Source organism: Agelaius tricolor, unplaced genomic scaffold, assembly GCF_023055355.1.
Source record: "Agelaius tricolor isolate 1412-34295 unplaced genomic scaffold, bAgeTri1.0.p SCAF_90, whole genome shotgun sequence".
Classification (NCBI taxonomy): Eukaryota; Metazoa; Chordata; class Aves; order Passeriformes; family Icteridae; genus Agelaius; species Agelaius tricolor.
Window position 1 is genome coordinate 140,985 of NW_027269350.1, and position 12,678 is coordinate 153,662.

Consider the following 12,678-nt stretch of genomic DNA (forward strand, 5'->3'; position numbering starts at 1 on the left):
GGCTTGGTCGTGACGTCACGACGAGCGTGTGACGTCACTGGGGTCTCCCTCGCGCGCGCTCAGTCACAGCCGGGTCGGGTCTGGAGTTTTTTGGGGTTTTTATTTTTCTTTTGATTTTTTTTGGTTTTTTTTTTTTTTTCCTCGTTTTGGTTTTTCCGGGGGCGCCCCTCCCCCCACCCCAACCCCCCCCCCCACTGCGCCCCGCCCCCACCGCGCCCCTCCCCCACCCTTTAAAAAAACGCTGCGAGATAAGAAACGGACCCGGGAGGGGATGGGGGAGGGGTCCCTGAAGGGATTTTGGGGGGTCCCTGAAGGAATTTGGGGTCCCTTGGGGGGGATTTGGGGTCCCTGAAGGAATTTTGGGTCCTTTAGAGGGAATTTGGGGTCTCCATGGGGGGATTTGGGGTCCTTTGGGGGGGATTTGGGGGTCCCTGAAGGGATCTGGGGTCTCCAGAGGGGGAAATTTTGGGGTCCTTGGGGGGAATTTGGGGGGTCCCGGGGGGGTCCCTGAGGTGGCCCATGGGTCCCTGGTGTGGGGGAGGGGACATGAGGGGGACCCCAAATTAATATGGGGGGAACCCCGGGGAGGTGACAATGGCCCTGTCCCCTTGTCCCTGTCCCCTGCTGCCATCTCCCAGCCCCTCCCAGTGCTCCCAGTCCCTCCCAGTCCCTCCCAGTCCCTCCCAGTATCCCCGTTCAGAACCCCTGGATGTGGCAGTGATCCCCAAGGGCTGCTCCTGTCCATCTGTCCCTGTCCCCCTGTCCTCCTGTCCATGTCCCCCAGTGTTCCCAGTCCCTCCCAGTCCCTCCCAGTGCTCCCAGTCCCTCCCAGTCCCCCCGTTCAGAACCCCTGGATGTGGCAGTGATCCCCAAGGGCTGCTCCTGTCCATCTGTCCCTGTTCCTGTCCATCTGTCCATGTCCCCCAGTGCTCCCAGTCCCTCCCAGTCCCTCCCAGTATCCCCGTTCAGAACCCCTGGATGTGGCAGCGATCCCCAAGGGCTGCTCCTTGTCCATCTGTCCCTGTCCCCACCACGTCCCCCAGTGTTCCCAGTCCCTCCCAGTCCCCCCAGTATCCCCGTTCAGAACCCCTGGGTGTGGCAGTGATCCCCAAGGGCTGGCTCCTGTCCATCTGTCCCTGTCCCCCAGTCCCTCCCAGTCCCTCCCAGTGCTCCCAGTCCCTCCCAGTATCCCCGTTCAGAACCCCTGGATGTGGCAGTGATCCCCAAGGGCTGCTCCTGTCCATCTGTCCCTGTCCCCCTGTCCCTGTCCCCCAGTCCCTCCCAGTCCCTCCCAGTGCTCCCAGTCCCTCCCAGTATCCCCGTTCAGAACCCCTGGATGTGGCAGTGATCCCCAAGGGCTGCTCCTGTCCATCTGTCCCTGTCCCCCTGTCCATGTCCCCCAGTGCTCCCAGTCCCTCCCAGTCCCTCCCAGTGCCCCCAGTATCCCCGTTCAGAACCCCTGGGTGTGGCAGTGATCCCCAAGGGCTGGCTCCTGTCCATCTGTCCCTGTTCCTGTCCATCTGTCCCTGTCCCCCAGTGTTCCCAGTCCCTCCCAGTCCCTCCCAGTATCCCCGTTCAGAACCCCTGGATGTGGCAGTGATCCCCAAGGGCTGCTCCTGTCCATCTGTCCCTGTCCCTGTCCCCCTGTCCCTGTCCCCCAGTGTTCCCAGTCCCTCCCAGTACCCCCAGTCCCTCCCAGTATCCCCGTTCAGAACCCCTGGATGTGGCAGTGATCCCCAAGGGCTGCTCCTGTCCATCTGTCCCTGTCCCTGTCCCCCTGTCCATGTCCCCCAGTGCTCCCAGGCCCTCCCAGTGCTCCCAGTCCCCCCAGTATCCCCGTTCAGAACCCCTGGATGTGGCAGTAGGCCTCCAGGCTGGCGAAGAGCACGTAGAGCAGCCAGAGCAGCAGGAAGAGCCCGGCCGTGAGGATTTTGGGGGCGCGGGGCCCCCCCAGCTCGCCGCCGATGGGCGCGCGGCGCCGCCAGAGCAGCACGCCGATGGCGAGGAAGGCGAAGATGGTGAAGAGCGTGACGGGGAAGGCCAGCGTGCCCGGCGGGACGCGGAACGGCCGCCCCTGCGCCGCCCAGTACACGGCGGCCACCGACCAGGCCAGGCCCAGCCCCAGGAAGACGTTGACGGCGTTGGAGCCCGTGACGTTGCCGATGGAGGCGTCGGCGCAGGGGTCCTGCAGGGCGGCCACGCGGCTGGCGAACGTGTCTGGGGACATCGGGGACATTCAGGGACGGTGGGGACATCCGGGGGTGTTGGGGGCGTTGGGGGCGTTGGGGGCATTGGGGACATTCCGAGCGTTGGGAGGTCACAGGGACATTGGGGACATTGGGAACATTGGGGGTGTTGGGGTTATTAGGGGTGTTGGGGACATTGGGGACAATCAGGACATTTGGGACATTGAGAACGTTGGGGACATTGGGGGTGTTGGGGACATTGGGGACAATCAGGACATTTGGGACATTGGGGATGTTGGGGTTATTGGGGGTGTGGAGGATGTTGGGGACATTGAGGACATTGGCGGTGTTGGGGACACTGGGGGTGTTGGGGACATTGGGGACATCAGGGACATCAGCACAGGGGTCCTGCAGGGCGGCCACGCGGCTGGCGAACGTGTCTGGGGACATGGGGACAGTTGGGGACATTGGGGACAGTTGGGGACATCGTGGATGTTGGGGACATCGTGGACATCATGGGCATGGAGGTGCCGAGGTCGATGAAGACGACGGCGTTGACCGAGTCCTCGAGGCCCTGTCCCTTGTTCTCCCCTTTGTTCCTGTGATGTCCCCCAGTGTCCCCAAGGCGTCCCCAATGTCCCCAAGGCGTCCCCAATGTCCCCAAGGTGTCCCCAGGGTCCCTCACCGGGGATGGAGGTGCCCAGCGCCACGAAGACGACGGCGTTGACCGAGTCCTTGAGGCCCAGGGTGCAGCCGAAGTGCGCGGCCAGGTCCCCGATGAGGGCGGTGAGCAGCGCGAGGAGGAGGATGGAGACGCCGAAGGCCGCCCAGCCCCCCAGCAGCGCCGTGGGGGGCACGCAGGCGAACAGAACCTTCCAGAACACCGTCAGGAAGTGCATGACGTAATCAAAGCACGACGGCAAACGCTCCTCACGGCCTTCGTCGTCCTCGTCCTCGTCACCTGCGGGGGCGGCGGGGTGGTGGCACCACCAGGGTTGGGGTCACCAGGGTGGTGGCACCACCAGGGTTGGGGTCACCAGGGTGGTGGGACCAGGGTTGGGGTCCCCAAAGTGGTGGCATTGGGGTCCCCAGGGTGGTGGCACCAAGGTTGGGGTCCCCAGGGTGGTGGCATCACCAGGGTTGGGGTCCCCAAGGTGGTGGCACCAGGGTTGGGGTCACCAGGGTGGTGGCATCACCAGGGTTGGGGTCCCCAAGGTGGTGGCACCAGGGTTGGGGTCCCCAAAGTGGTGGCATTGGGGTCACCAGGGTGGTGGGACCAAGGTTGGGGTCCCCAAGGTGGTGGGACCAGGGTTAAGGTCACCAGGATGGTGGCATCACCAGGGTTAGGGTCTCCAGAGTGGTGGCATTGGGGTGCCCCAGGGTGGTGGCACCAAGGTGATGGCCAAGGGGACCCTGGGGACACCTTGGGGACACCTTGGGGACACCCCAAGCTCCCCATGCCGCCTGTGCTGATGGTGACCCTGAGGACCCTGGGAATGGTGTCACCTCAAGGACCCCAAGGGGACCTCGGGGACACCTGGGGACACCTGGGGACACGTGGGGTCCCCGTGGCACCTGCGCTGACGGTGATGGCCTCCAGGAACTGCTCGCGCCACGAGTGCGTGCCGATGACGGTGGCCAGGTTGGTTTTCTTCATCAGCTTGTCCACCGTGTTCTGGTGACATTGGGGACACCGGGGACGGGTCAGGCCGTGTCCCCTGGCCGGCCCCCGTTGTCCCCAAGGTGTCCCCAGGGTCACCTTGAAGTCGTAGGACTCCTCGATGACCACCTCGAGGCGCCGGTTGTCGCCCAGCACCGGCTTCCCCATCTCGGCGATGCGCCGCGCCTCCTCCTCCTCGGCCGACAGCGCCCGCTCGCCGTCCCCTGCATGGGGGGACACCACGGGGACACCATGGGGACACGATGGGCACACCGCGGGGACACCAGCAGGACATGGGGACACCGTGGGGACAGGATGGAGGACATGGTGGGGACACCAGCAGGACATGGGGACACCGTGGGGACATGGGGACAAAATGGGGAGATGGGGACACCATGGGAGGACATGGGGATGTGGTGTGGGGACATGGGGACACGGTGGGGACACGGTGGGGACATGGTGGAGGACATGAGGACACCATGGGGACACAGTGGGGACACATGGGACATGGTGTGGGGACATGGGGACACAACGGGGACTTCAGGGGGGGACACAGTGGGGACATAGGGACACCATGGGGACACTGTGGGGACACCATGGAGGACATGGGAACATGGCGGGGACGTGGGGACACCATGGAGGACATGGGAACATGGCGGGGACACAGTGAGGACACCATGGGGACACCATGGGGACACCTGACGGGGCGGTGGCACGAGGACACCGTGGCGTGGCACACGGCGACATACACGCTCATGGCACATCCATGGTCATGGGGCGCGTCCGAGGCCGAAGGCTCCTACCTTGGGCGAGCAGGAGAGCTGAGGAGAGAGAGGGGACAGCGGTGAGACCCCCGTGTCCCCTCGGTGTCCCCCCCCCGGTGTCCCCTCCCGGTGTCCCCTCGGTGTCCCCGTACCCGAGATGCCGCGCTTGAGCCAGCGCGGCGTCCCCAGCTCGATGAAGAAGTTCTCCTTCTTCTCGTACTCCTCATCGTCAACGATCTTCACCTGCAGCGTCTTCCTGGGGCGGGACACGGGGCAGCCTCGGCCTCAGGGTCATCATCATCATCATCATCATCGTCATCATCACCGCCATCACCATTCAGCATCATCGCCATCATCGTCCACCATTGTCATCATCATCATCATCATCATCATCATCCACCATTGTCATCATCATCATCATCATCATCATCACCGCCATCACCATTCAGCATCATCGCCATCATCATCCACCATTGTCATCATCATCATCATCATCATCATCATCATCATCATCACCTTCCATCTCCATCCATCCATCCATCCATTTATCCATGATCCATCCTTCATCCATCCAAGGCCATCACCATCCATCCATCCTCTTCCTCCTCCATCTCCATCCATCCTCTTCATCCTTCATCTCCACCCAACCCACGACCCAACCATCCTCTTCCTCTTCCATTCATCCATGATCCATCATCTTCCTCTTCCATCTCCATCTTCTGCTTCCTCCATGTCCACCCAACCAGTGACCCAACCATCCTCTTCCTCTTCCATCCATCCATCCATCCATCCATCCATCCATCCATCCATCCATCCATCCATCCCTCCATCCTCTTCCTCTTCAATCCATCCATCCTCTTCCTCTTCCATCTCCACCCAACTAACGACCAAACCAAAAACCCAAGCATCTTCTTCCTCTTCCATCCATCCATCCATCCATCCATCCATCCATCCATCCATCCATCCATCCCTCCATCCTCTTCCTCTTCCATCTCCACCTGACCATCCTCTTCCTCTTCATCCATCCATCCTCCATCCTCTTCCATCCATCCATCCATCCATCCATCCATCCATCCATCCATCCTCCATCCTCTTCCTCTTCCATCTCCACCCACCCCACGACCCACCCACCAACCCAACCACCTCTTCCTCCTCCGTTCCCACCCCCCCCGCCATCCCAGCCCTCCTCATCCTCACGCCGTCTCGTCGTTGCGGAACTCCAGCTCCCCGCTGGCGTCCTCGTAGTCGACGCCGCCGCCGCGCGCGGTGCCCTCCACGGTGCGGAAGGGCACCATGACGGTGCCGCGCGCGCCCGAGCTGCGCACCACCGTCACCTCCACGTGGCCCTGGCACTCGCTGACGCGCACCGAGCGCTCCCGGAACCCGAAGATGCCGGCGTGGTCGTCGTCCAGGATGGTCACCGTGGCCACCAGCGGCGCCACCAGCTTGCCCTTGGGGTGGTCCTCGGAGTCGGCCTCGAACATGCCCTCGGCGTCGCCCACGCGCAGGTTCAGGAGCCGCACGAAGAAGTGCTCGTCCTCCTCGAAGATGTCGTCGTCGATGATGCCGATGGCCAGCTCCTTGCGCGTCTCGCCCGGCTTGAAGATGAGCGTGCCCTCGCTGTACTCGTAGTCCGAGCCCGCCTTGGCCGAGCCGTCCTCGGTGCGGAAGTCCACGTAGAAGGTCTGGTTGGCGCCCAGGCCCTGTTGGCACGCCACGGCCAGCGTCACCGAGCCGCAGTTCTCCAGGCAGTGGTACAGGCACGGCTCGAAGAAGATGCGGCTGCACGCTTCGTCCTCCTCATCCTCCTCGTCGTCCTCGCCGGGCATGGCCGGGGAGCGCCGCGCCGCCTCGGCCGCGTGTTTCTTGAGCACGTTGCCGGCGCCGGTCATGAGCCGCGTGGCCTGGATGCGGTAGAAGGCGCGGCTCTTCTGCTGGTGCACCAGGGCCATGTAGTTGGCGGCGTCCATCAGCTGCTCCAGCTCCTTCTCCGGGTGCTTCTGCTTCAGGTCCTTCAGGATCTGGATCACCTCGCGCCGGCTCTCGTCCAGCTCCTTCTCCTCGGGCGTCGGCGATGGCGACGCGCCGGGCTCCGGCTCGGGCAGCGCCGGGAAGCCGCCGTCGGCCTCCAGGTCCTTGGGCGGGCGCTCGGCCTCGGTGCCGATGATGATGCCGCTGCGCGGGTCGGCGCGGTAGCGCTTGTAGACGTACTTGTAGAAGAGCAGCCGCTTGTCGGCCGCCCAGGCGAACACCACGCAGGCCGGGAAGAAGAGCAGGGTGAGGAAGGCCTCCCACACCTGCACCACGCCCGGCGTGATGACGGCCAGGATGAGGTAGAGCCAGATGTAGGCGAAGATGCTCCACGAGGCCGTGACGAAGAAGACGCGCAGGTGCTTGATGCGCCGGCTCTCGCCCGCCGGGATGGCGTAGACGCACACGGCGATCACCACGAACATGTTGAAGGCGGCGCTGCCCACGATGGTGCCCGGGCCGAGCTCGCCGGCCTGGAAGCGGTGCCCGCACACCTCGATGAGCGACAGGAGGATCTCGGGCGCCGAGGAGCCCAGCGCCATCAGCGTCAGGTTGGAGACGGTCTCGTTCCAGATGCGCACCGTGCCCACGCTGGTCTCGCCGTTGGCCTTGGTGACCGTGATCTCCTTCTCGCGCGACGTGATCACCTCGATGGAGGCCATGAAGCGGTCGGCGATGATGGACACGCCCAGGAACAGGTACATCATGGCCACGAAGTAGACGATGGCGCGCGCCGCCTTGTCGCCCGCCGCCGGCTCGTCCGGCTGCCACACGGGCAGGAGCACGCCGGGCTGGCACCGCGCCGAGCCGCCGTGGCACGTCCCGTTGGGGCCGTCGGTGATCGCCGGGGCCGCCGCCGAGCAGCCCCGAGGGCTCAGCAGCAGCCAGGCCGCCAGCGCCGGGCCCAGCGCCGCCATGGCGCCCCTCGAGGAGCCTGCGGGACGGGAGATTTGGGGTCAGATTGTGGGGTTTGGGATGTGGGGTGTGGAGATGTGGGATGTGGGGCACAGCCATGGCGCCCCTCGAGGAGCCTGCGGGACGGGAGATTTGGGGTCACATTGTGGGGTTTGGGATGTGGGGTGTGGAGATGTCGGGTTTGGGATCAGGATAGGGGGTTTGGGGTCAGGATGTGGGCTTTGGGTTAGGGGATTTGGGATATGGGGTGTGGGGTGTGGGATGCGGGGCACAGCCATGGCGCCCCTCGAGGAGCCTGCAGGGCGGAAGATTCGGGGTTTGGGTCAGGGGATTTGGGATTTGGGATGTGGGGTGTGGGATCAGGATGTGGGGTTTGGGGTCAGGATGTGGGGTTCGGGTTACGGGATTTGGGATGTGGGGTTTGGGGTCAGGATGTGGGGTTTGGGTCAGGGATTTGGGTTTTGGGATATGGGGTGTGAGGTGTGGGGCACAGCCATGGCGCCCCTCGAGGAGCCTGCAGGGCGGAAGATTTGGGGTTTGGGTCAGGGGATTTGGGATTTGGGATTTGGGTTCGGGATGTGGGGTGTGGGATGTGGGGCACAGCCACAGCGCCCCACAAGGAGCCTGCAAGAGGAAATGGGATCAGGGATGTGGGGCTGGGATCAGGGATGTGGGGTCAGGGATATTGGGGTATGAGGTTGGGATGGATCTGTGGGGCCAGTTCAGATCTATGGGGCCGGTTGGGATCTATGGGGCCAGTTGGGATCTATGGGGCCGGTTCCGATCCGTGGGTCCGGTTCGGGTCTATGGGTCAGGTTCGGATCTATGGGGCCGGTTCAGATCTATGGGGCCGGTTCGGATCCGTGGGTCCGGTTCGGATCCTCGGCTCCGGTTCGGCCCCTCCTCCTCCTCCTCCTCCTCCTCCTCCTCCTCCCCCTCCCCCTCCCCCCCCGGCTCCGGGTCCCTCCCCCTCCCCCTCCCTCCTCCATCCCCGTTTCCATGGAAACCGCGCGGTTGCCAAGGAGGAGCCGGAGCCGCCCCCGCACCCGAAACCCCCCCGGAACCCCCGGATCCGAACCGGAGCCACGGATCCCAACCGGACCCCATAGATACAAGATTGACCCCATAGATCCGAACCGGCCCCATAGATCCGAACCTGACCCATGGATCTGAACCGGACCCCACGGATCCAGCACTGACCCCATAGATCCGAACCTGAACCCATAGATCCAATACTGACCCCATAGATCCCAACCGGACCCCATAGATACAACACTGACCCATGGATCCGAACGAGAGCCACGGATCCCAACCGGACCCCATTGATCCGAACCTGAACCCATAGATACAACACTGACCCATGGATCCCAACCGGACCCCATAGATCCGAACCGGACCCATGGATCTGAACCGGACCCATAGATCCCAACCAGACCCCACGGATCCAACACTGACCCCATAGATCCAACACTGACCCACGGATCCAGCACTGACCCCATAGATCCCAACCTGACCCATGGATCCGAACCTGACCCCACAGATCCGAACCGGAGCCACGGATCCAGCACTGACCCATGGATCCGAACCTGAACCCATGGATCCCAACCGGCCCCACGGATCCAGCACTGACCCCATAGATCCCAACCGGACCCCATAGATCCGAACCTGACCCATGGATCTGAACCTGACCCATAGATACAACATTGACCCATGGATCTGAACCTGACCCATAGATCCGAACCAGCCCCACGGATCCAACACTGACCCCATAGATCCCAACCGGACCCCATAGATCCGAACCTGACCCACGGATCCAGCACTGACCCCATAGATCCCAACCGGACCCCACAGATCCAATACTGACCCCATAGATACAACACTGACCCCATAGATCCAACACTGACCCATGGATCCGAACCTGACCCATGGATCTGAACCGGACCCATAGATCCGAACCTGACCCATGGATCTGAACCGGCCCCATAGATCCCAACCGGCCCCATAGATCCAAACCTGATCCACGGATCGGAACCTGACCCCATAGATACAACATTGAACCATGGATCCCAACCGGCCCCATAGATCCAACACTGACCCATAGATCCAAACGGGACCCATAGATCCGAACTGGAGCTGGACCGGAGCCATAGATCCCAACCGGCCCCATAGATCCAAACCTGACCCATGGATCCCTGACCCATGGATCCAAAACTGACCCACAGATCCAAACCAGCCCCATAGATCTGAACCAGACCCACAGATCCAAACCAGACCCCATAGATCCAAACTGGACCCACAAATCCAAAACTGGACCCACAGATCTGAACCGGACCCACAGATCCAAACCAGCCCCACAGATCCATCCCTGACCCATGGATCCCTGACCCACAGATCCAAACCAGCCCCACAGATCCACAACCGACCCACGGATCTGAACCAGAACCAGAGAGATCCAAACCGGCCCCACAGATCCAAACTGGCCCCATTCCCGCCCCATTCCCGCCCCATTTCCTGCCCCATTTTTCCCCCATTTTTGCCTCATTTCCTGCCCCATTCCCGCCCCATTTCCTGCCCCATTTCCTGCCCCATTTTCCCCATTTCCTGCCCCATTTCCCCCCATTTTTGCCCCTTTTCCTGCCCCATTTTTCCCCATTTTCCCCATTTTTTCCCCATTTCTACCCCACATCCCCCTCCCCTTCCCTCCCCCCCCGCGCTCCTCCCCCCCAATTAATCCAATTAACGCCCCTCGCTCCCCCCTCATTAATGAATTCATTAACCCCAAACCCCGCGGGGCCGCGCGGGGATTTCCCCAAATCCCTCAGGATTCGCCCCAGTTTGGGGGATTTTCCTCCATCCCGAGGATTTTCCCAATTTCCCGGGATTTTCCCCCGGATTTTGGCCCCGAGATCCCAAAATTCCCAACCCCGCCGGGCCCGGGCGATCCCAAATTCCCGGGAAATTCCCCCAAAATTCCCTTTTTTGGAGCAGCACCGACCCAAATCCCGCCGGGCTTTCCCTGGAAAATGCGGATTTTTGTGGTTTTTGTGGTTTTTTGTGGTTTTTTTTTCTGGCGGATTTGAGAAGCGGCGGATTTGGGGGAAAAGCCGGGATTTAGGACAAATCCGATTTTTCCGACGGGGGGGGAGAAAAAAAAGGGGGAATTTGGGGGGAATTTCGGGGATTTGGGGCAGAATTTTGGGGGAAATTCGCCGGAATTTGGGAAATTCGGGGGGAGATTTTTGGGAATTGAGGGGTTTGAGGGAAATTCGGGGGAAATTTTGGGGTTTTTGGGGGGGGATTTGAGGGAAATTCGGGGAGTTTGGGGGGGAGATTTGAAGGAATTGAAGGAATTGGGGGAATTTTTGGGGCGATTTTAGAGAATTTGGGGAAAATTCGGGAAATCTGCAGGAATTTGGGCCAAAATGTGGAGAATTTGTGGGGATTTGGGGGGATTTTGAGGGAGAAACGAAGAAATTTGGGAGAATTTTGGGGATTTCAGCCCAAACGTGGAAGGATTTGAGGGAACTGAGGGAAATTTTGGGGAAATTTGGGAGAATTTTGGGCCTTTTAGAGAAAAAATGAGAAATTTGGGAGAATTTGAGGGGATTTGGGAGAAAATCTGGGAGAATTTCAGGAATTTGAGGGAAATTGGGGGGAGAAATTGAGGGGATTTGGGGGAATTTGGGGGAAATTCTGGGGAATTTGGGGATTTCGGGAGGAAATCCAAGGGATTTTGGTGGAATCTGGGGGAATTTTGGTGAATTTTGGGGAATTTGGGGAATTTGAGTGGAGCCGGGGGAGATTTGGGGGGATTTTGGGGAAAAATGGGGAATTTAGGGGGAAAAACTGGGAATTTGGAAGGAAAATGGGGAATTTTTGGGGAAGAATGAAGAATTTTGGGAAGAAAATGGAGAATTTTAGGGGGAAAATGGGGATTTTTTTTTGGAAAATCGGGAATTTGGGGGGGAAATTTGGGAAAAACGGGGGGGAAATGGGAAATTTTGGGGAAAAATGGAAATTTCGGGGGGAAATTCGGGGGGGAAATGAAGAATTTTGGGGGGGAATCCGGGGAAAAAAGGGGAATTTTGGGGGGAAACCCGTGGGAATTTCGGGGGGAAAATGAGGAATTTTGGGGGGGGTGGGGATGCGAATTTTGGGGTGAAATCCGGGAAAAACGGGGGGGGGGGGGGGGGGGGAGTGAGGAATTTTGGGGGGAAATGTGGGAAATCTGGGAATGTTGGGGGGACACCCGCGGGAATTTTGGGGTGAATTTCGGGGAATTCGGGCGGAATCCAGGGAAGCGCTGCCCCCCCTCCCCCCCCCCACCCACCTGTTCCAACCTCGGGAATTTTTTTTTTTTTTTTTTTTTTTCCCCAATTCCGGCGAATTTTTGGGGAATTTCAGGGGGGGGCTCCGAGGGTGGGGGAGGGGTTGGGGGTGGGGGGGTTTCATCCTTCCCCTCCCCCACCCCTTGGGAGCGCCCCCCCCCCCCCCGCGCCCCCTCCCCAATTTCGCCGATTCGCCCCCAAAAACCGCGGGGGGAGGGGCGGGGGGGGGGGGTTCCGGGGGTGGGGGAGGGGCGGGGGGGGGTGGGGAGGTTTTGGGGGGCTCCGGGGGGGGGGGGGTTGGGGACCCCCCCCCCTCCCCCTCCTACCTGTTCCCCCTCGGGTCCGCTCGCGCCGCCGCCGCCGTTAAAGCTCCATGGGGGGGGGGGGGGGGGGGGAGGGGCGGAGCCAGGGGGGGAGGGGCGGGAACGGCCCCGCCCCCACCCTGGGAACGCCCCCGGGACCCCCCCCCCCAAAAAAAAAAAAACCAAAAAAAAAAAACCCCGGGAGCCCAAAATTCATCCAGGGAGCCCAAATCCCGCCCAAAATTCCCCCAAAATCCCCCCAAAATCCCTTTAGGATCCCCCAGACCCTTTTGGGGACCCCAAAATTCCTCAAATCCCCCCGGACCCCCTCAAATCCCCAAATCCCCCCCCAAAATTCCCCGAAAATTCCCCCAAAATTCCCTTTAGGGGACCCCAGACCCTTTAAGTGACCCCAAAATCCCTCAAATCCCCCCCGATCCCCAAATCCCCCCCAAATTCCCCCCAAAATTCCCCCAGACCTTTTTAGGGACC

The 12,678-nt window shown here is 61.3% G+C and overlaps 1 protein-coding gene across 1 annotated transcript; it reads right to left on the reverse strand.

Moving 5' to 3' along the window:
* Positions 1 to 81: 81 nt before the first annotated feature.
* SLC8A2 (solute carrier family 8 member A2) lies at positions 82 to 12,294 on the reverse strand. The gene is made up of 8 exons (XM_071418838.1): positions 12,211 to 12,294; positions 5,808 to 7,575; positions 4,763 to 4,866; positions 4,650 to 4,667; positions 3,946 to 4,070; positions 3,762 to 3,861; positions 2,872 to 3,147; positions 82 to 2,217 (listed from the first exon to the last, which is right to left on the reverse strand). The coding sequence occupies exons 2-8, from the start codon at positions 7,556 to 7,558 to the stop codon at positions 1,841 to 1,843; spliced, it is 2,751 nt and encodes a 916-aa protein (XP_071274939.1). The 5' UTR covers positions 7,559 to 7,575; positions 12,211 to 12,294; the 3' UTR covers positions 82 to 1,840.
* Positions 12,295 to 12,678: the final 384 nt, after the last annotated feature.